The sequence below is a fragment of the Podarcis cretensis genome (assembly GCF_951804945.1).
Source record: "Podarcis cretensis genome assembly, chromosome: 1".
NCBI lineage: Eukaryota > Metazoa > Chordata > Lepidosauria > Squamata > Lacertidae > Podarcis > Podarcis cretensis.
In genome coordinates, this window is record NC_137170.1 from 98,707,973 (window position 1) to 98,731,914 (window position 23,942).

General features: G+C 42.2%; 1 protein-coding gene across 10 annotated transcripts in view; it reads right to left on the bottom strand.

Annotated features, from left to right (window-relative positions):
* Nucleotides 1-23,942, bottom strand: part of NCKAP5 (NCK associated protein 5) — a 632,725-nt gene that overhangs the window by 266,253 nt on the left and 342,530 nt on the right. For all 10 annotated transcript variants that reach the window (XM_079992729.1, XM_079992727.1, XM_079992728.1 and 7 more), the window contains one exon: nt 22,937-23,070. In XM_079992729.1, coding sequence (XP_079848855.1) covers nt 22,937-23,070 — 134 coding nt within the window. The remainder of the gene's footprint in view (nt 1-22,936; nt 23,071-23,942) is intronic.

Genomic DNA, 23,942 nt, shown 5'->3' on the forward strand with positions numbered 1-23,942 from the left:
CCACACTTTACAATAACCTTTTATTGAGACGGTACCTCATTATGACCTCTGATGTATTAACTAACTCTAAGATAAAACCCACCATTTGCCACTGGCAGCGAAATTGCTAACATGGCACACAATTAGATTCCTAAAATTCTATACTCTTCTATACAATATAAGCAGACTTAACTATATGCAGGAGTGCAGCCTTCAAATTCAATGAAATCCTAAAATTCGTGTTTAAAATGGTTTCAAGATTAGCTGTATCTTGGCCTAGCTAATGTTACAGCCCTATAGACTTCCCCTAATCTTTGTAAAGTAATTTGATTAGCTCCCAAAGGGTGAATACATATTTTATTATAGTTCTACTGATAGTTGCATAATTCCTACAGTATTTTTTTCAATTACTAATGTTCTCATAAAAAAATCTTTTATATTTAGACCTAAATATAACCCTGTCGCCCTTTTATGTACATGCCATTTTTAATTAGCAATTATAGAGTCTTGGATTAATCTCACTGGCTTGGATAATTACTCTTGCTTTCTTGCCTACTTAAGGAGAGAAAATGTCTCATTGCTTTTGAACATCCTTTACATTATACACTAGTCTGCAATTACAATTTTGTTCAGTCATCTTTAATCCAGACTAAACATACCCAGCTGACTTGTATTTCCCCCCTAAATTGTATTTTTACTGTTCTGATGTGGTCTCCCTCAAGTCAATGAAGGTAAAAGAGAAACAGTAATGTAGTTTGTCCCACATTGCTATTTTAGGAGTAAAAAGACTCAAAATATGTAGTGGGATAAAACTTTTAGCAGAAAAAAATATTTATGGCAAGCCCCGATGTCTGTCTGATCTGATCTGCTTAGACTAGGACGGGCCTGCAAATCTTGTGACTTACATAATGTATAGCACCCAACCAAGACAACAAACTCCCAATTTTGTTAACTTCCTAAACTAAAAAAATAAGGGGGTGTCATCCACCATGATGCAGACCTCAACTACATCCATGTCATATATGCAGTGTACATCTAGTGTGCATCTGGAAATGTGCAGCTCCATGCTGCAGAATGTTCTTCCAGTACTATTGAAGGAGTGAGGACCAGGGGTCCACCTTGGTCCACTTTGGAGAGGCAGGCTGGAGCCATTTTATAAGCTGAAAGCCATCTTAGAGAGCAAACTAAAAGCTAAAAAGACATTTCTCTCTCCCCTGCTTGCCCCTGCTTGCAAAAAATAATATTTTTTGCAACACAGCGAGTTTGCAAGAGGATGCGGTCAGGGGATTTGTCTGTTTGCCCAGGATGTCTAGCTCACCACAAAGTTCTAAAAGCAGACTTAGGCTTGAACCTGTTAAAACCACAAGACCCCTTTCCTGATAAACAGGGGGGCCAGAGCATTTCCTGGAAACAGCAATTAGGTCAGATAGTTTATAAGCTAGCAACGCCATCTAATGGAGAAAGCAGTTTGGAACCAAAAGGCCACCATCAATTTTCTAATTGGTTGAGCTTCAATGAATATGCATAAAGGGGAATGTTTAAGGGGTGGGTCAAGGGGCTGAACTGTTGCTTTGCCTTAGGGCATAAAAGTTGTCTGCATCTGACTGACGGGGGGCATTCTCTCATTTCTTCCTGAATGCACCCCTTTTTGTATTTTGTCTGACAAAATTCAAACTGAATAAAAGACTTTTTTAAAGAAATATTGCTGCCTGGATTTTTCCATTCTGGTCTGTATTCTGAAGTCCCCAACATTTCTGGTGCCGTGACTCGGATAGGGACCTTAAGTCCTCAAAAAGACCAGAAGGCAGCTCCCTTGTCCGTTTCTAGACAGGGCACAGGGGAAGGGGCAACCGGCCGCTTGCTCCTGGCGCCACCGAGGCTTTTCTTCGGAGGAGGGCGAAGCCAATTTGACCCTTCTGCTGGATCCTGTGAGAGGAGACAACGGATTGAAGGACCGAGGTTGACAGGACAGGGCAGGAGGAACCAGCCGGCTGGGGTGAGTACATGGCAAAGGGCCCTGAGGACAGAGGAAGGCAAACCCCCTTGTAATTAAGGGGAAGGGACATCCTGATCACATGTCCAGCGTGCTTGGTGGCAGTAAGGGAAGTATTGGCCCCTGATACCCACCCACGCTTAAGGATTTAAAAGAAGGAAGAAGGAAATGGGGCAGAGGGAATTGGTGTTGGTGTTTGTGTTTTGTATGTTGTATGTCAGATACTCCAGTGCATGAATTGTGAATGAGCGGTCAGGGCTTAGCGTCCCTTTGGCCAAGCGAGTGCAGGGTTGTGCATTTCCTAGTAGGGCGACCTCACCTAGGTCACAACCTGAAGTGTGTGGAGAGTGGAAGGAATTTTGAAACCCGGTTAGGAGCGGAGTATCTGAAAAATGGGGTCTGAAGCAAGCCAATGTAGTCCTTTTGAATGCTTTTGATTTGGCCCAAATTACTTACAATCAGAGAGAGGAGGCCTCAAAGGAATAACCACCCCCAAGCTTTTCTGATGTCTACTCCTCAGTCAGCAGGCATCAAATCTTTCAGAAACATAGGGGCCCTAGCTGGGACAGGGCAACAAGGAGTATCTTTTGAGGCTGAGGACCTACTTAGAGAAGAGTTTCAGACTCAGATTCAACTTTGGGAGCGATGGAGGGGATCGCTCGAGAGATCCCTTAGGTTATTCAAGTTGGTATATTGCACTAGAATGCATACAAACCTTTCAGATCTCTGGACCTCAATGAAGGCAAGAGTTCAGCTAGGCAAAGCTGGAGGACTCTCTCCTGAGTTGTGGCTTTGGTTGCAAGGCAAGCCTCCTAGTTTCTCCAAAGCCCATCACTGAACTGGGAAGCACATGAGCCTCGCAGACATCCAACAGTTTTGATCCCTATAGTAGCTACAGCTTGACCAGGGAGGGCAACCTAAATCCCAGAACTTACCTAGGGAAGAGCTGGGTATCTCTGTGACCAGCGGCAGTTTGGAACACATCAGGGAAACCACCAGCAGCCCCCTAGCTTCTCTGATGACCAGAGAGGTGGTCTATGGCTAGGAATTACGAAATGCTTTCAGACCTATAGCAGTTACAGTTGAGACAGGGAGGGCAATTTAATTGGTGCCCTTAACCAGGCACCAGCTGGATGGCTCAGAGCTCAGGTGTGTCTCAGAGAACACTGTAACAGACCCCTAGCTTGAGGCTCAGGCAGAGGAGTCTCAAGAGAAGACCTACATGTCTGTGGCCACCACAGTTGACAAGTTAGTTGCCACAGAAAAGGATGAAGGAAGAGATGAAGAAACAAGCCGGACACCTGAAGCTGACACAGGGTGTGAGCAGCCAGTGGCAGGTGTCTGCTGGGAGAACTATTAGAAGTTAAAACAAACAAACAAACAAAAAAAAAAACTGCACAAAACAGAAGGAGGAAGAAGAGCTTTGTCCATTTAACTTGGATGAGTTTGTGACCATGGATGAAGTTCCAGAGGTTCACGTGATAATAGAGAAACCCCCCCACCCCCCTGGCTGAAGAAATATAAGACTGATCAATGCAAAATTATGGCCCTTAGGACTGAAATTAAAGGAACACAGGCAGGAAAATGTCTGTTCCCAGTGCCGTGGTGGCCCCCTTGGGAGGACAGGGACAGCCCCATGTCCCCAATGCTCCACCGTTGCCCCACTATGTGGCCCCAGGAGCCGAGGCAATAGGAAAGGGGGGGCTGCCAGACACCCCAGAAGTAGACAAGGCAGAGCCCAACGACCAGACCCTGGAGGAAATATACCCCAAAGTTAAAGAATTGAGAGAACAGATGGCCAAATACAGGACGACTACCCCTATGTATTGAGAAGCTGAAAAAGCTTATCACAATGCTCGAGCCAAAGCATTGGGGGAGTACATAAAGTGGTCCAGGTCCACCGCAGAGGCAGGAGAAGCAGAAGTCCTGACCCCCCCCCCCTTCGTGTAATTTGGGACAACCCGCTCCCTGCGCCTCCGTTCACCCTCCAATATGTCCCCTTCACCACCACCGATTTGATGAATTGGAAGACCCACACCCCTGCGTTTGCTGAGAAGCCCCAGGCAATTGTGGACTTGCTGTCCTCTATATTTGCAGCGCATGAGCCTACCTGGGCAGACTGTCAACAATTGTTGAACACTCTCTTTACCTCAGAGGAAAGGAGGAGAATTAATACACAGGCTTTAGAACACCTGAAAGACCAGCAGGTTCAGGAGGCAGATTGGCCTAATCGGTATCCCTTAACCAACCCACAGTGGGACCCAAATAATGTGGACAATCGCAATGCTCTAAGTACCTATAGCGAACTCCTTTTGCATGGAGTTCGCAGGGCAGCTAGGAAGCCCACTGACCTGTCTAGGGTGACTGCCGTCGTGCAGAGGTCTGATGAATCTCCGGGCGATTTCTTGGAACGCCTGATGGAGGCATACAGAATTTGGACCCCCTTTGACCCTGAACTCCCTGCACATGAGTTAATGGTAAATGCCTCCTTCATAGGACAATGTGCAAAGGACATTAGAACCAAAATCCAAAACAGCCTGGGTTCCAGGGCATGTCCAGATCTCAGATCATGGCCATCGCCCAGAAGGTGTTTGAACAAAGAGGAGAGGCTGAGAAGAGGGAGAAAAAGCAGTGGAGGAAAGAAAAGGCAGCAGTGTTAGGCACGGCAATGGCTCACGCCCAGAAAGCCCAGAGGGGCCTAGAGGATGCCCAGAAAGAGTACCAAGCCCAGAGGGGGCTGAGGCTGCTTTGGGAAGTTGTTTCTACGGTTCAACGCATCTGTGTGATGGACTGTGTGTTGGAAAAAGGCTGAGAAGGCAGCTGCAAGTTGTTTCTCAGGCAGCAGAGCACCCAAAAGTGGGGGTGCAGGCCAGGGAAGCCGTTCCAAGAGCTCTGAGAAGGCCAAGTCCAACAGCAGAGTTAAAGGCAACACTGAGGCTAAGGAGAAGCGAGGTAGCCGAGCTGGAGGCTCAAGTGAGGCTGGCAGGGGATCAGAGCCATAAGGACCTGAGTGCAGCTGAGTCCAGCCTCTCTAGCACCAGGGCAGCCCTGAAGGAGAGGGCACCGAAGAATTGCTCCCCCTGCTGTGGGAGGCGGGATACAAAGTTTCCCAACAGAAAGGTCAATTGTGCCAAAATAAAATGGAATACTTAGGTTTTAATGTGTCACACCAGCAAAGGGCACTGCGACCAGAGAAAAAAGAAGCTATTTGCTGCATGAAGGAACCCACCACCAGAAAACAGTTGCGAGGATTCCTAGGAGCAGCAGGTTTGTGCAGAATTTGTATGCCAGGCTTCAGTATTTTAGCAAAACCTCTAAACGAGAGTACCAGAGGAGGAGAAAGAAACCCCTTTGAGTGGGGGCCAGCCCAACAAGAAGCTTTTGAGACTATTAAGTGATGCCTCATGACTGCACCAGCCCCAGCCTCAGTTATTGGAGCACTGGTCCCAGAAGGGATCTTAAGCACTACTGACAAACCAGCCTATACAAAGCAGGAAAGGGACACTGCAGATGCTCAGGAGTTGACATTGTCCAAAGAAGGATGGTACCTTACCCCTGATGATAGGATATAGATCCCAGAGTCCCTTTCCCAGCAGATAATTCAGAGATACCATGAGTCCACCCACATGGGGCCAGATGCCACAACCAAGCAGCTGGAGAAGTATGTCTATATAGCCAAGCTTTATCAACTGGCAGCCCAGATTTCCAGGAAATGCCTGCTTTGCCAAAAGAATAATCCCAGAATACATTTACGGGTTGCCAACACCCTCAACCCAGCTACTCTACTGCCTTTGCCAGACACAGACAGCATGGAACACCATGATTGTCTCCAAGTGATGGATGAGGTCTATTCCAGCAGACCGGATCTGAAGGATGAGCCGCTGAAGAATCCAGACGTTGTATATTATCCAGATGGCAGCAGTTTCATTGTGGACGGCCTTCGTAAAGCAGGATATGCTGTAGTGACCAATGAGGAGGTTGTGGAAGCAGAACCCCTGTCCCCCGGCGCTTCTGCCCAAAAGGCTGAATTAATTGGACTGACTAGGGTCCTGCAATTGGCAACTGGATGCAAGGCTAACATCTATACAGATTCCAAATATGCCTTCTTAACCCTGCATGCGCATGGCGCCCTATGGAAAGAGCGGGACTTGATTGGAGCCCACGGGAAAGCCCTGAAATACGGTCCAGAAGTTGAGACATTACTGGAAGCTGTATGGGCCCCCGAAGAGATTGCTGTGATGCACTACAAAGGCCATGGGAGAGGCTGGGACATGGTCACTAAAGGCAACCAGAAGCTCGTGAAGCAGCTCTGAAACCTCCACCAGTGGTCACCGCAGCCCTCATCCCAGAACTCACTCCAGACAACGTAGAACCGCGTTACACCCTTGATGAACAGCAGTGGGCACGTCAAGAAGGAGCAACGCTCCAGGAAGGACCAGACAATCGTGGTTTTGTGCCCCAGCATCTGGCCAGCGTGATTGTGAAGAATTGCCACGAATCCACCCATTTGGGAGGCCCAGCTGCTAAAGCACACCTTGGGAGAATACTCTACATCCCCAACCTATCTCAACTAACTAACTGCTGCTATATCCAAAAGGTGTGTCGTGTGTGTTTGCTTCCTTTCCAGGTATTCCAGTCTCGCTGAGCCGGTTCACTAGTTCCAACCGGGTGACAGCGTCTGGCGACCCCCCTCATCCCCAACTGCGGTGAAAGTAGCCGAGGTGATCCCCTGGGTACATCACACGCGTCTGAAGAAGTCGGAGGGTGTCTGGACTTGCAAGAGAAATCCTGCTGACCCTCTGAAGCTGATCATCACCTTGTGTCTGACGCTACCGGGAATGCGCGTTGGGCCACGGGCAACGAGATCCTGCAGCTGATCATCACAAGGACTTTCATAAGGACTTTCTCTTTTCTCTATTATGTTCTATATTGATTTGTTCTGTGTCGTATTGCCCTGACCCCACCGAGCCATACCAAACTTACTGGCCTGCTGGCCTCTGCTACGACTGGTTCGTCTTGCCGGTGGTAAGAGATGGCGTGCTCATTGGCTATTGGAAACAGGGATTTGATGAGGTTGCCGTATTGAAACATCCCACTACCCCATTGTGGCTCCTCTTCCACACCACTGTCCAGCGCACATGGGTACTGCTCCTACGGGAACTTGCAGAGACGGTCGAAATCTATCGAGTTCTGGACCGCTCTTGCTGTTGTGGGGGGGGTAGCCAACTGTCAATCAGGAGGTAGAGCACTGTACCAACCCCATTTAATAGACCAGGTCCTAATCTTAATCCAGGTGTTGCATGGGACGGAACCTATCTTAATGCAAGTGTTGTAGGGGAGGGAGCCTGAACCAGGTGTGCATTGAAATTGCTGAACAAGTGCCAGTAAATTCTGCAGCCCCACCTGTGGTTGTCGTGGTGGCTCGAGCCTCCCAAAATCCCAGAATACTACCTAAACTGCTGGGCCTGGTAACTCCACACCTAATACCCTTGAATGTGGCAGGGTATTCTTGTGGCTGCATAAGAGTTGCCACCCAGTAGACAGACAGGGCACCTAGTTCCGGAAGAATTGGATGGGAGGGGCACCAGTGGGCAGCGTCCCCAACGTAGAAACTTGCTCTCCAGCAAATTTAGAGGCACCACTAGGACTTTTGGTATTGGGACCAGAACCCCTTGATATAGTCACCCCGTGTGTCAGGCCGTTGCAGGGGTGGATATATTCTTGTGGGTGCAACATCATTTACGTGGAAGAAGGGGCTCCTTTTGGGTATAGTATTTTCCCAGGAAACCACAGGGGTCTCCACCCACCGGGAATAGTTGGAAAGTTGATCCAAGTGGTAGGAACTTCCGAAATAAGGTGGAAAATGACCCCAGAGGCCCAAGCGTTTATAGAATATGAATATCAGTGGGCCCTTCAGCGGTAAAAGAATATTAGGAATGGCCCCCGAGTATTGGTGGAAGGAACTATGGAAATATTGGGGTTGGTGGGTAGGAGTGGTATGTACTGCTCTACTTCTTTGGATGCTCCTGTATTCTTGCTGGCATGAACAATATCATATCTGGTTGGAGAATTGGAGAACCTACCTGTGTATTGGCCAAAGCGGGAAAGAGTCCCCTGGCCTCCCATGCCAATTTTTCCCCGTCTAACCCCTACAATAGGTGGTTACAAATGGCTGAAATGGTAGCCCATTCGGCCAATAAGTCAGAATGTCTGGTATGCATCTTGGCCCCAACAGATGCCACGAGTGGACTACCACTTCTCCCACTGCCACTTAACCGTTCCACCATTCACAAACGAGCACTGGTCAATGTCTCAGCACGTACCCATATCCTGGCTCTCTATGACCTATAGGTCCATCAATCGAAAATGATGAACCGGAACCGGTCAGCATTTTCATGATGGAAAGGGGGGAATGAAGGAGTGAGGACCAGGGGTCCACCTTGGTCCACTTTGGAGAGGCAGGCTGGAGCCATTTTATAAGCTGAAAGCCATCTTAGAGAGCAAACTAAAAGCTAAAAAGACATTTCTCTCTCCCCTGCTTGCCCCTGCTTGCAAAAAATAATATTTTTTGCAACACAGCGAGTTTGCAAGAGGATGCGGTCAGGGGATTTGTCTGTTTGCCCAGGATGTCTAGCTCACCACAAAGTTCTAAAAGCAGACTTAGGCTTGAACCTGTTAAAACCACAAGACCCCTTTCCTGATAAACAGGGGGGCCAGAGCATTTCCTGGAAACAGCAATTAGGTCAGATAGTTTATAAGCTAGCAACGCCATCTAATGGAGAAAGCAGTTTGGAACCAAAAGGCCACCATCAATTTTCTAATTGGTTGAGCTTCAATGAATATGCATAAAGGGGAATGTTTAAGGGGTGGGTCAAGGGGCTGAACTGTTGCTTTGCCTTAGGGCATAAAAGTTGTCTGCATCTGACTGACGGGGGGCATTCTCTCATTTCTTCCTGAATGCACCCCTTTTTGTATTTTGTCTGACAAAATTCAAACTGAATAAAAGACTTTTTTAAAGAAATATTGCTGCCTGGATTTTTCCATTCTGGTCTGTATTCTGAAGTCCCCAACACTATTCTGGGATTAGTGTGCAGCAGGGCATACAAAAGGCAGCAGCACAATGAAAGCAGCACCCAAAAGCTTCTGGTTCAGCATGAAACTTGCAGTCTCAAGGACAAGGACAAAACTTCAGAGAACCATCAGCACCATAAATTCCTTAAGAATTTTAAGAAGTGCTATCAGTTTATTTTATGCCTTATATTTAACTGATACATAGGCCAGAAGCCAATTATTAGTCTTGATAGTAGCTGCCTGTGCAGTTGGTAGACTACTGTATAATAATCTGGGTATATGTACTTTCTAACAGTGATTATCAAATGTTCAAGTGTACAACAAAAAATGTGGCAATATGCTAGGCAGCCTATTTCTAATATTGACCTTACTTGTATTACCTTCTCAGTTAGACCATTTCATTAAAAACGACAACACAAAAGTAAATTGCATCTTCTAGCAGGTTTGCATAAATGATGGCCAGAACAAGAATGCTTCCTTTCAAATTTAATTCATTAATTAAGTGTTGTCTTCAGAGACTTGAATCAAACCAAATCATAATCCAAACCAAGTGTAGCTAAACTAGAGAGATCTGACAAAAACACGTCCCCACAGTGTTATGCCTGCAGGCACCTGCTATGTATCTTGTTTCTGCAGCATAAAGGAAAGCTAGAGAAATGTGAATTGCCCCATGAGAACACAATGTAGGACCATGTCAAATTCTGGAATAAAGTCAAGCTGCACTAAGCACATCACACTTCCTTCAATTGTTAAGCTCATGATCCAATCAAAAAATGAGATTAAGTTGTCTCGACATGGTTTGTAGATAAACCTGCCTCACCAAGAGTCATGCACCAGAATTCTTCCCACATGCATACAAGAACTACTGTTACGTGAATTGTGTTATACTATTTGTGGCTTGTACAAGTCCGCTGTTTTATTTGATTTGGTTTTTTTTGTTGTGTTGAGTTTCATGATGGGCGTAAAGCCGAATAAACATTTTGATGATGAACTACTGTTTAGTTAAATCCAACTTGAGGTTTCCTATCCTTGCTGATGCATAATCCAGTCAGTTTAATGCATACATTGTTCCATGAGCATCAACATTAATCCTGAAACTCTGTTATGTCCAGTTCTACCCAATTTCCTGTCCACTGCAGAAATAATGGTAGGGTAGATGTACAAAGTATCACCCAAACTCAGCAAAGGTAGGGATGTACACACAGCCTTGAAATGCACATTTAATACTGGTGCCCATACACAATGAGCTGGTGCACTGTGATAATGTATGTCTGCTTTAGAAACAAACGGATGTGCAAGCTGTTTAAAATAAAATTAAAAATATATTCAAAACAATCCTTGGGCTATCTCTGAATATACAAGAACATGAGAGGGTATCAGGCATTGGCAGAGCTCTGACAAGAGGCCAGGGGATTAACCCAGCAGAGGCTAGCAATTTATGGGGTTTGGTGTCCCCCATGATGCAGGAGCGAGGACAGGGGGAAGAACTTTAAAGCTGCATACTTGAAGTCCTCTCCTCCACTACCCGTGCCCCACTCTAAATCTGTCCAGGGTTTCCTCCGAATCCTGTGCAGCAGATTTGGGGAGGGTGTGTGCAGGAAATTCCATTGTGCAGCTAAAAGCTCTTGCACTGGCAGAACTGTTTAGCTGGATACTGCCAAATGTCACTAATCCTTTTAGGGAAGTCTGAACCAAAGTAGCAATTAAGTAGTTTAAGCCTCTTGCTATGTTATAGCTTCTTTAAGTCAATTAAATGGAACACTCACACTGTCCTTTGTCTTCTGTGCTCAAGACTTTTTCTGCAGTGTTGACCATGCATTCTGCCTTACAGGATGGTGTTGGCAGAATACCATCATATTTATCCACGGTGTATTTTTTTCCTATAGCTTCTCTACTTTTTAAGGTCACAAAAATCCCCTGAAGCAACAGATTAAGCAAAGTCTATAAATTGCTCATGTATCACTACAGTCTTACAGAAATAACCCAACCATCTTCTGGAGATGCCAAAGCAATTAATGTGGAAGACTGACAAGGATAAATTTGAAAATATTATTGTCACCAAACTCATATGTATTGTCATGAAGCACATCAAACTTGTAATAAATATCAGGCTCAAGGGATACTTGATTTTTACACTCATTTTTGTATAGTTTCTATCCCCAGTAGCACATCATTATACGCTTTTACAGGACAAATTGAACCAGCTCACACACAGCATTAAGCCAATCCACAGCTTAGCATGAGTGCACAATTTCTTAGAGAGGAAATGGAAGCAGCTACACTTCTTCTCCAGTACTGTTGTGGTCTTGCTGCCTGAAGCTAAGCCATGAGCTATAACCAATGTTTGTTTCAGACAATAGAACATTTCCAGTTCTATTCACCTGCAGTCTAGGTATAGAGCTGTACGATCCTGCACTGGCAAACATACTGAGATCCAGCACCGAGGGCATTCTGGCGGTTCCCTCATTGCAAGAAGTGAGGTTACAGGGAACCAGACAGAGGGCTTTCTCAGTAGTGGCGCCCACTATGTGGAATGCCCTCCCATCAGATGTCAAGGAAATAAGCAGCTATCTTATTTTTAAAAGACATCTGAAGGCAGCCCTGTTTAGGGAAGTTTTTAATATTTAATGCTGGATTGTTTTCAACACTTGATTGGGAGCTGCCTAGTGTGGCTGGGGAAACTCAGCCAAATGGGTGGTGTATAAATAATAAATTATTATTATAATAAATTATTGTACATATTTGCCAGGTAAATAAAGTGGAGAGCATTAAAAAAAAAAAAATAGCCATAGGACCGATTCAGTCATTATTTAGCTTGATAACAGCCTATATGTCAAAGAGTTAAGGCTGAATCTTTGGAAGCACATATCACATGGTCTGGTTATCTCAAATTACTTATTTTAATTATTTTGGCTTCCATATGCCATATTTTACTATTAAATCTGATCTGAGACAGTAGCACAAAGCAACTAATGAGCTTAATGATGATGAACCTCCAGGCTGTATACATGCATCTCTGCCCACAGAAGTCACATCTGATCTGGAATCACAGGCATCTCATTTGTATGTCTTTTGAGAAATGAAGGAGTTGCTGAAACCGGAAAAATCTCTGGCTCCATGCAACTTGACATATATTCTGGCAACTGTAAAGTATTCCAAGGCTAGCCCATGACCCACAATGTGCAGAGTGTGATTGTGCTGTGTTACCAATGTAAGCCATATAAATTTATGCTGGCTTTGAATTTATTATACACATACAATAATGAAAAGCTCATGGTTTTGAATGAAAACCATTTATTTTAACCTGTGAATATTTTCTGATGTGACACTGGCATTATGCAGAGATTGTGGGTATAATTCTGAGGGTGACTCAAGAATTAGACACTTAGACAAGTCTAAAGGATTTCCATGCCCCTGAGGAAACCAATACTAGACAGTATGATTACAAAAGAATTTTGGATTTGAAAGACTAGGAGAACATTTTATTTTTTGCTCATCTTTGTGACTAAGGTACTTACTTGTCTGGCAAAATAATCTTTTTTAAAAAAATGACAACAAGAAGAATGTGTCAGTGTGTGAAGATGAGCTATGTTAGATGGAACATGAAGAAATGCTACAGCAACACATGTTCAGTATATGATTCTCCTGCAATTCACAACTACACCCATTTCCTATTATGGAAAACTCTCTGTATTACTGGCAAAAGGAACTCGAAAGATATTACATGAGAGTCTGGAACCAAGATGTGACACAATTATATTGGCAAATAAAAGGTTTAAGCTTTGTTTTGTTTTGTTGTTTGAGAACCTGGAGGACTTGAAGATTGTCTGTTTTCATAAGGTCAAACTTTTATTATTTCTTTTTAACCTTTACAAAGTTGTGTTCAAAACATTCAATAGCTCCAGAAAATAATAAATGCTTATTTCTTTTTCTTATAAATTTCAAATAACTTTAAATTATGTAAGTTTTTTATTATTAAATTATTATTATTATTTAGGGAAACTTTTAATGTTTGATGCATTACTGTATTTTAATATTTTGTTGGAAGCCGCCCAGAGTGGCTGGGGAAGCCCAGCCAGATGGGCGGGGTATAAATAATTATTATTATTATTACTATTATTATTATTATTATTATTATTATTATTATTATCATTCAACAGGAACAGAAAGCCGATTCACTGCTCTCCTGACATTTCTTCTTTGGTTTAGTCTCATAGCAGAAACTGAACTTATGCAGCATATAACAGGCGAGCACTTATATAAGTAAAAAATCAACACACCTTCTCCTTCTTGAAGCTGAACTGTACATAGCACTGGTTGACTGGCCCTTGTGTCACTCACTGCCAGAGCCAAGCAGATTCAGACACCTGAGTGATTAAGGCTACAGTGTCTGCAGGTGCCATTGAGAAATCAGACAAGAATAGCTAGGCCGAGGACAGACACAAGTCTGAGAGAAAACAAGATGAAGGATGGGAAACCTTTGGCACTCTAGAAGCTTATTTCATTTATATAGATATTTATAAACCACTATATCATAAAAAATAACAAAGTGGTTTACAATAGCAAAACCACATAAAAATTGAAAATTAGAGACCATCAACTAACTGTTACAGAAATATGTTTTCTTAATAGCCTGCATAGGTTTGACAGCATAGAAAAATTAGGAGGGTGGTCAGAAGCAGACCTAGGGCTACATTCAAGTATCAAATCCTGTCAATACAAGGATTTCCAATTGCAGAACAGGGCCTTCTCTCTCTGTTTTACCTATAAGATGCCATCCTCTGCTCCAGAGGATTGGGGAAAACTCTAGAATAGATTTAGGGGGACACACAGGGAGAATACAGTGCTATTCCACAAGCAGAAATCCTTGTGCTGACTGAACAAGAGACTTAGCACTACGCTGGACTCCACCACTAGCTCCACAGCATTTAAAAAACCTGCACCCATTGCTTTCCGCATGTATGCAACCTAATTGGCAGCCAGGTCAGGCTCTGTCAGGGAGAACACGCTGCTTCACGCTGGTTATTTCCCGTTCGAAGTTTAGCACCCAAGATGTTTTCCACCTACTAGTATATACTAGCACTAGTATATTTTCTCCTGGGAGTGCACAGCAATTTGAGAACAAACTTCAATAGAGGAGAAAGAGTTAAGGAGATATTTCTCTGCTCTGTGCTATTCTCAAATCTCACTGCTTTACCCTGACACACTTTATTAAACATACCGTACATACAGAGACACACCAGGTACACACATCTTGCTGTGTAACATCTAACTTGGTCCTCAGATACGTAACTAAAGTTTCTATGCTGGGTTTATTAGGTATTTAGAATGCATTCTGCCTGATGAAGATTTCAATACAAACTGAAGCTTACGTAATTATCAACCTATTGGTTAGTCTCTCCCGTGTGTGTGTGTGTGTGTGTGTTAAAAAAACACACCCACTCTCTTTATTCTGTGGATCTACGAAATAGTTGCCAATTGACAAGATTGCCAGAGTAATGATATGATAGGCTTGAGCCAATACTAAATGCTCACTTTCAAACACAGAATGGAGAAGGAAAGAGAGAATTAGAAACCAAGCAAGTAAATTATTATGTTTTTGCCCACGGCAGACACATATTACTCATTTCCCAGGACCTCTTTAAAGAAGCTTTCAAAACATGTAAAGAATTTAAGCAGACTAGTGAAGGCCTATTACTCAGTTGCTTATCTCCATGCTAAAACTGAAGTTGCTAATATTGCATTTTATATGCCTATGGGTAGTATTCTTGAAATGCATGTCCTATTGTATCCCTTCCTGAAAGCAAAACAAAGATGACAAAAATGTATTAGAAATTAGCCACTTATTTCAGCACCTACAAGGTGCTCCAAGGGAGCAAAAAAGTCTTTTTATGTATGCGACAACAGCTGCCCAGATGTTGTCAGCCCAGTGATGGAAAGAAGATAAAGTACCTACCAGAGAAGAATGGCAAATTAAATTGTTAGACTACGCCGAAATGGCAAAACTGACTGGAAAGCTCAGAAACCAGGAAGACCAAAACATTAATAAGGAATGGGAAAAATTTATAGCTTATCTAGAAAACCACTATAAGCAGCTGGAAACACTAGCAGGACTGCAGTAACACTTGTAATGTAAAGAGAACTATGAATATACTGGAGTTATAAAAATACTTGGATTATTGAAAAAATATGCAGTAGAAAATGGGTAACAACAGAACCCATGGAGGGGAAGGTGGGAAGTCCAGAGATTCGGGGGAATCTTTTAACTGTGGATTTGTTCTGGTATGATTATAATTTTAAGTTTGTAAAACCAAATAAAAATTATTTTGAAAATGGGAGGGGGGGAGAGAAATTAGCCACTTATTTAATTGGACTTCTGATTTCTTACATGTATTTTCTACAGAAGCATTATTTACACTTTGAACAGGCAGAATAATAGGTTACTTTGTACAAAGTTTAAGATATTTATATACATATCTGAACTCTTAAAAAAATACAACAATAAGGAATCACATATACAATAATACAAAATGCATACTTTAAAAAAATGAAACACTTTGACTTTTAGGAGAACCCTAAATACTTTTTTTAGTCTGGTCAGCTTTTGAATGAGATTGCTTCTGTTTTATTTTGCTGACAATGTAGCTGCTGGTAGCATTATATTTTTAAACATGTGGAGTTTTGCATTTTGATTTTATGCTTACAGTATTTTGTGTTTTAATAAGATGTGAGCTGCCTTGGAAGTGGCTACCTTCCTATATATATTTGGAATTTCCCATCTGAAAATGTAGCCAGTAACAAAACTGGCTTGTTCAATGTCCTCCTAGCTTCCTGCGCCACAAATACTTGAAGAAGCAATGTACCTGCTTATGTAGATGAGACCAGGTTCTATGGAATCCTAAAAGGCACCTATGTAAGCATTAAGATTATCACTTCCATCCAAGTAATATACTCCAGGATGATGTACATGCAAAATAAATAAAACAAGTAATCATACAGGACACCACTTTCTCATTAACCAAAAGTTCACATCCTTATTTTCCATTACAAACCAATGGAAGGTTCTTCAGCTACCATCCCTTAACTCTTAAAACTGTAAATGTTCACCAATGGCAATCAACGTTTACTCTACTAAAGTTGCTTTGGCCTGAAATTCTGATTCCTGGATTTATGACTAGTGGCTGTGTTCACTATCGGAGATTATTACAGAGGGGGTAGAAATTAGATTTGAATTGCATTTAAAGGCAAACCTACCTATTCCAAACTTTCTGAAGCAATGTGGGAATGAAAGCACAATCATCCTTCAAATTCACCCTTCTCCAAATATTACAGTATTGTTTTGCGGCCATGTAATGTGCACAAAAATACCTTACATGGGTAATATGTGCATAAAACTGATCTAGTAGTAAAATAACAAGCAAAAATATACATTACACTAAGGGAATGCTTTTTTTAATGCAAGCATATTTGTGTATAATTAGGAGAAATTTGGTGATAAATGTTTATGTGGAGTTTAAAAGAAAATGAAAACTGATGTGGAAATGTGGAGAACTGAACTATAGATGGGGGGGGGGGAGATGAGAAACTGAGAGAAACTGAAACAGATACATCTGCTCGTCCTTAGTGTGTGCTTTGGAAGCAAATACCAGGATGAAAGCTGGGAAGGCAAGTCTTGGCAGGATGTGCTCTGTGATGGCGTCTGTCCAGGGCAGAGTTCATACTAGGTCCAGGAAAATTAGTGTCAACAAACAAGGTCATGCTAAGAACAATGGCAGCCAGCCAGGCTATTAGAAAGCATGCAAAAGCAGTGGGGCACAACCCCAAAGCTAGTAGGCAAGGAAAGCACAATGAAATAAAGAATGCCCCAAGTCACTTTGAGCATTAAAGCATAGTACCATCTTTTATCATACCGTTCTCTGACAGATGGTAAGATAAACCATTATTTCTCCCTCCCTCCCTTCCCTGTTCTCTCCCTTTTCAAAGTAGTGTGTTGTTTTCAAGACTTTCTTTCTGATGAATGTTTTATCCTTTCCAGCTAAGAAGACTTCCTACCCTCCCCCCACAGCCTTATCTATGAATATCAGAAGAAACACACAACTTATTTTCTTGGAACTAAGCTCACATCCATGGAAGTAACCTACAGAATTATTTAGCAGGAAGGGGCTACACCTAAAAGAAAACAAAAATCCTTAAGGAAAGAAACTCCCTTAGAAAACGCCACTCATCTCTAGCTATTATGCAGCAGATGATCTGAGCAATGGCAGTAATCACAGAAGTGCATTGCTGGCAAAAATAAATAAACCCATGGACAACTGTGTACACACTCACATTTCATACATTTAAAAGACTGTATGCACCTTGTTCTTCCTTCTAGCGACAATTCTTTAAGGATAACTACTGCTCTGGAAAGCACATCAACTTTCAGTGGAGTTTTTCATGAGTGTTTGAGGTTCCACTGAGAAGGGAAAGGAAGGCTGAAAATGCACATTAAAATGGGCTATTATTTTCTAGATTCTATAGGGATATACTGACTGTGCATAGATGTGGTATGCCATACCGTCTAATTAAGCTTATGTGGTAAGATCTCAGGCAATCATAAAACAATGTAATATATTTTACTGCTTGCTTTTGGTCCATATAATTCATTGTTTAGACCTGACACCACTGTACCATCCACATGATCATGTACACAATGCAGATGTTCACCATACTGTCTGGTGGGCAACACAGTGTGCTTTCAATCCTAGTCTAGGAAGCACCATAATGATGGAAATATGCAGCAAAGTGTCTTCATACCCAAGCCAAATATATACTGCCCCAGCCTGTCAGGTCAAAGTACACAAAAGTAGCCTACTGCTTTAGCATGAGATCTACCATTAGTTTTGATACTGAGAACTGACTTGATAGACTTGCTTTCCATTGCTTACTCCTGTAATTCTGCCTGATAAAAACCTTTGCTGAGAAAAAAGAATGGCATTCTATTGTTGTTGTTGTTTAGTTGTTTAGTCATGTCTGACTCTTCATGACCCCATGGACCAGAGCGCGCCAGGCACTCCTGTCTTCCACTGCCTCCCACAGTTTGGTCAAACTCATGTTAGAAGCTTCAAGAACACTGTCCAACCATCTTGTCCTCTGTCGTCCTCTTCTCCTTGTGCCCTCAAACTTTCCCAGCATCAGGGTCTTTTCCAGGGAGTCTTCTCTTCTCATCCTCAGCTTCAGGATCTGTCCTTCCAGTGAGCACTCAGGGCTTATTTCCTTAAGAATGGACAGGTTTGATCTTCTTGCAGTCCATGGGACTCTTAAGAGTCTCCTCCAGCACCATAATTCAAAAGCATCCATTCTTCAGTGATCAGCCTTCTTTATGGTCCAGCTCTCACTTCCATACATCACTACTGGGAAAATCTTAGCTTTAACTATACGGACCTTTGTCAGCAAGATGGTGTCTCTGCTTTTTTAAGATGCTGTCTAGGTTTGTCATCACTTTTCAGACTAATCTTCTTAAACATTAAAGCAGCATAAATGCAAACTATCACATTATCGCTAATAATCTGAGAATTAATTCTTTACTGTTAAGCTGACAGTATGTCACTAGCATCACTAAACCAAACTCTGAGAGAATAAAAATTACAACGGGAAGGATCTGAAGATGTTTGCACCTGAAGCTGACACAGGCTGTCATCCTATGTAATGTGTTACCAAATTCATAGTGTTTGTGTTCACACCTGTTGGAAGTGACAGGCATAACCTTGTTTAATATTTAGCGTGACCAGCAGAAAGCAGAAACACACAGTGAAACTGGAATTACAGCACATATTATCTGTCAGACTCCCTCTAACCCAAATGTGATTGATTTCCTACATTTTGCTTGTGTATTATTAAAAACTCAAGCTGCAATCCTACACAGATTTACTCAGAAGTAAACCCTACAGTAGGGACGCAGGTGGCGCTGTGGGTTAAAGCCTCAGCGCCTAGGACTTGCCGATCGAAAGGTCGGCGGTTCGAATCCCTGTGGCGGGGTGCACTCCCGCTGCTCGGTCCCAGCGCCTGCCAACCTAGCAGTTCGAAAGCACCTCCGGGTGCAAGTAGATAAATAGGGACCGCTTACCAGCGGGAAGGTAAACGGCGTTTCCGTGTGCGGCTCTGGCTCGCCAGATGCAGCTTTGTCACGCTGGCCACGTGACCTGGAAGTGTCTCCGGACAGCGCTGGCCCCTGGCCTCTTAAATGAGATGGGCGCACAACCCCAGAGTCTGTCAAGACTGGCCCGTACGGGCAGGGGTACCTTTACCTTTACCTTTACCTTTAAACCCTACAGTACACAGTGGTACTTACTTTTGAGCAAATATGCACAGAATTGCACTGCAAGGCTTAGGAGTAAACACCACAGTACATACTTCTAAGTAAACATGCATAGGATATTCACCCACAATGATATGCTTATCATTAAGGCCATCTTCACTGAAATGCTTGGCCTTTTCTAGTTTAAAACTGAAAAGAAAAGTTTAAAGCACCAGTACAAAAAGCTTCAATAACTGTTTGCAGAGGGACTGTTAATGTAGTAATGTCTTTTATTGCCTTCCATGCCCTAACATAGTAATTGAAATAATAAAAAAGCCAAAGTCAATGCTCTAACATCTGATCGTTTGCATGGATCTTATGCAGAGCGTGTTTGCTCAACAAGCACTTGGTACAATAAGGCCGTGCAGAAAATGAATGATGTAATCCATTTATACCCTGCATACAACTTCATGTTCTTGCTGGAATAACACTATAAATCATTCAGATGTTTTTGAGTCTTCTTTGGCATTTCGGCACATACCACTAGACAGCAGGGTTGAAATAACATACAAAACAAAACAAAACTCAAGAAAGGGAGTAGTTGAACTCCTCGTAGAGCTAAAAGAGAATCATTTAGAGAAGGGCCTGTGGAGACCCTGTCTGAAACCCTGAGGAGTCACTGCCTTTCAGTACGGAGATAGATGGTCCAGTGGTTTGATTCAATGTTAGGCTGCTTCTTATGTCATGAAACAGGAAAATGTTGTCTTGACCTATGTGGAGCACTTAGTATATTTTAAACCTATCAGAAAGCACTATACTGGAAAAGATTATTTAGTAGACCTGGCCAACGTGATTCTGTATGAAAGCAACCACCAACAGTGACAATATGGGATAATGAACGGAATGGTAATAGTGGTGGTGTAGAATGTCAAGAATAATGGAAAGCACACCATGTAAAACCTACATGCAAACAACAGCATAAACTGAAGCCACATGGTTTTCTTAAAAAAAACCATTTTATTGAGTAGTCAGGCACTTAAAAGTGTGGCTATAGTCACGGTGCCATTTTTAATATGAGGTTTACGCATACGTTAAAAATAAGGATTTCAGATGATAAAAAAATTTAGGAATAAATATTGCTGAGTTGGTAACAGAAATGAGATACTGCTGAGTTGGAATGTCAATCAAAGTGGAAAAAAAGAAAAAAGAAAACCACCCCTGGCTTCAAAAGTCACATGCATTCAGGAAGACCTGTGCACTCAAACTGACAGCTTATATGATACGCTAACATTTTCTCAGCATATGAAGAGACAGCTTTATACTGTCACTAAACAAAAAAGGGCAATTGACAGATTTTCATATGCTTTTGTGCTTTGTTGTTATACAGATGGGTTGAATATACTTTGATGATGAGGGGGACGGAGAAGAAGGTGCCCTAGGCCTTACATTTTTAACCAAATGAATTTCAAGCAGTGCATGCACAAGAACAAATAGTTCTTCCTAGAAACAGAAACTTGCAAGTGCTGGTGGGTTCCCTTTTTTTCCTTTTCCTATTATTGTCAGGTGAAAGCCAGAAGTGCAAGGCACAGTGTCACCTCATTTATATTTATTTTATTCAAATACTTATAAGCTGCCTTTCAATAATAATAACAAAAAAACCAAATCAACTCCCAAAATATTATGAACTGTTGAATGTCACAGTATCATAAAAGCCCAGGAAAAAAAAATTAAAAGTAAGCCCATTGCATGATTAAGAAACACCAGTTGATAAATCAGCTAAATCTGCCTATTTTTTCATAGAACGAAAACATGTCTATGTCACAGCAGGAGTATCTTAGAAGAAACATTCCATCCAGCGTGAACTTGAAGGGGAAATGCTGTTTCTAAGATGGGACTTTTTATCTGTTGTTTTATAAGCACTTGTATTCAAAGTAGCCTTTTAAGTATTAAAATTATTCCTCTAACTCATTAAAGCTTGTAGTTAAGAACAGCAATCAGTTGTGATAAAAGAACAGGCTACCCCAAAGGTTCTTTGAAGAAGGGCTGGAGGGGCCTGATGCCTAAAGACCACCAAGAACACCCTGCAGCTTGTTTCTATCAGAGAGAAAGCCTTTCCCCATGCTTCCAATAGACGGAAATGGGTTTCTGAGGAGGATTTTAACATGTATAACTTCAGACCTTTTAAGGTTTAAAAATGGTCAAACTAAATGGAAAACAGTGAAGTAACTGCAGATTTGACATTGAATGTGTCCCGCGCAGGCTGCACTGGTTAATACTGAAGTCACTACAACTAAACTAGCTGAAATTTCCAGACAGTAGAACTTCTCCACATACAACACAAATTAATTGGCTGTGTAAATAGCTTTGTGAAGGCTTACATGACCTGGAATTTCTGTGGTTCTTGTGAAATAATCTCCCTCCTGAACTGAGGCAAGCACCCACATTAATGCATTTTTCTGCACTCGCAGGAATCACATTTATTCTTGGAGGCCTTTTGCCGGCCATTAATAGCAGCTGGATCCTTTTTAACTACTTGCTATTGACGTAGCAGCTGCTGTTTTATTCTGAATTTTGGGATCTCATACTGTTATTATGCGCAAAAGGCAGCATATATGTGATGTGATAAATGGCAAAACAAATAACAATATTTTAAACAAATAAAGAGCAGCCTCACAAAGAACTCATGGCAGTAGACTGAGTGGGATGTAGGTAGGGCATGAATCACCATTGCTATGTTATTCCTCTTTGTAAAGATGCACATGGTATCAGGGCCAGTCCAAGCAAAGAGCAATATGCTCTTCCTACACACACATACAGAAGGTAACTAGGCTGGTGGCTGAATATTGTTTCAAGCCCTAGCAACAGGATAGCACACCTGAGGGCAACAGGTTCAAGTAAGAGAATGCAGAGAAAGCTGTGTGGCACACGTATGTACACACACACACACACACAGAGAGAGAGAGAGAGAGAGAGAGAGAGAGAGAGAGTACACACACACTTCTTTCTCCATGCAACTGCTGCCTGGGGCAGTTATGTCACTTAAACTAATGGCAACTTATTCCTGGCTGGTGAACTAATTTGAAGCTGGACCTTTCACCTTTACATGTAAGAATGTACATAGGACACATAACATGCACAGTTTAGGTTTGCTTCTCCAGGTATTTTTCATCTACATTAAAGATTGGATTTATTAATCAAGAAAATGAGTAAGTTCAGGACCATTCTTTTACCATTTCCGTACTCCATATGGCCATTTATGTTGCAAGTGGGCATCTAATTAGTTTGTGTAAATCCCATTCTTGCAGATTTAAATTAGGTTCAGGAAGAGTTCTGTTAAGGATTGCGGACTTACAGCCTGGGTCCTGATGGCAGCTTCTTGGAGCCAATTCTTACTTTCATATTTGAACTTACGTTTGAGTAGACAAGTACAGGATTCAAGGTTGTATCCAATGTTAGTCCAACTTGGAGTAGACTCATTGAAATTAATGGATATGGCACAGGTTCATTTGTTTCATTTGGGTCTCTGAGGATAATTTAGTTTAATACAACTTCAAACTTTTACTGTTTTCATATGTGCACGACCATTTAAAAAAATGAGCCAAAAATTAATAGCATACCTGGAAAACTGCTGCTGCAGTCCTCTCATTTGAACCCTGTTGCGCTCAGATTCCAGTGTCACTTCTCGTAATTTTTTTTCACTTTCAAGTCTCAAATGTCGCTCTTCCTCCAACTCATGTATCAGCTTCTCGTGCTTAAAAAAAACCAGGAGAACAAAACTGTTCAAGAGTGCTTTCAAATTTCAACAGTACTTTCACAATGCAAAAAAAGGTTATGCCCCACCCCCATTTCTACATTCCAGTCCACCAGGTTTTGGTAATGCCTATTAAGTCATATTTGCCACCCTATATTAAAAGCTCACGTTCTTCTTGTTTGTTCCCACCCTGAGCTGCTTCCTTCCTGTAGTTTCTTGCCCTTTAGCAGGTTTCTGGAGCACCACCTCAGTTTCCTGTGGATCAATTAATCCCTGGTACAAGATATTCCCCTGGAGGGCTTTAAAAGATTAGACAAAATCGTGGGGAATACAGTTATCAAAAGCTACTATCCATGATGCCTATGTTCTACCTTCTCTGTCAATGGCAATGTGCCTCTGAATACTAATTGCATTCAAGCCCCACTTGCCAGCTCCCCATATGCGTCTTGTCGCTCACTGTGGGAATAGGATTCTGGACTATGTGGGCTTTCATCCTGATCCAGCAGAACTCTTCTTACATACATAATGTAGTGGCATCAGTGAGTCCTACACATAGCTTGTCAAAAGTTCAGCTACAAAATTATAATGAAAAAGTTAGAAATTCAGGGGAATGCTGGGGGGGGGGGGATCACACCAGGCATTCTATTTATGTGTGCATGCTTATTCAAAAACAATTGTAAACACAATGTTGTGCAATTTGTAGCCTACCAAAGGATTTGATGTATGCCTGATGGTGCTGACCTAAATTTTATTACATGCTTAGAAAAATGTATCACCAAATTACAGACATGGTTTCATTAGAGACTAATAAAGCTTTCTTGGTGTTAAGCCATTATTAGTGTAAGTCTTACAGGTCTACATCTTATTATATG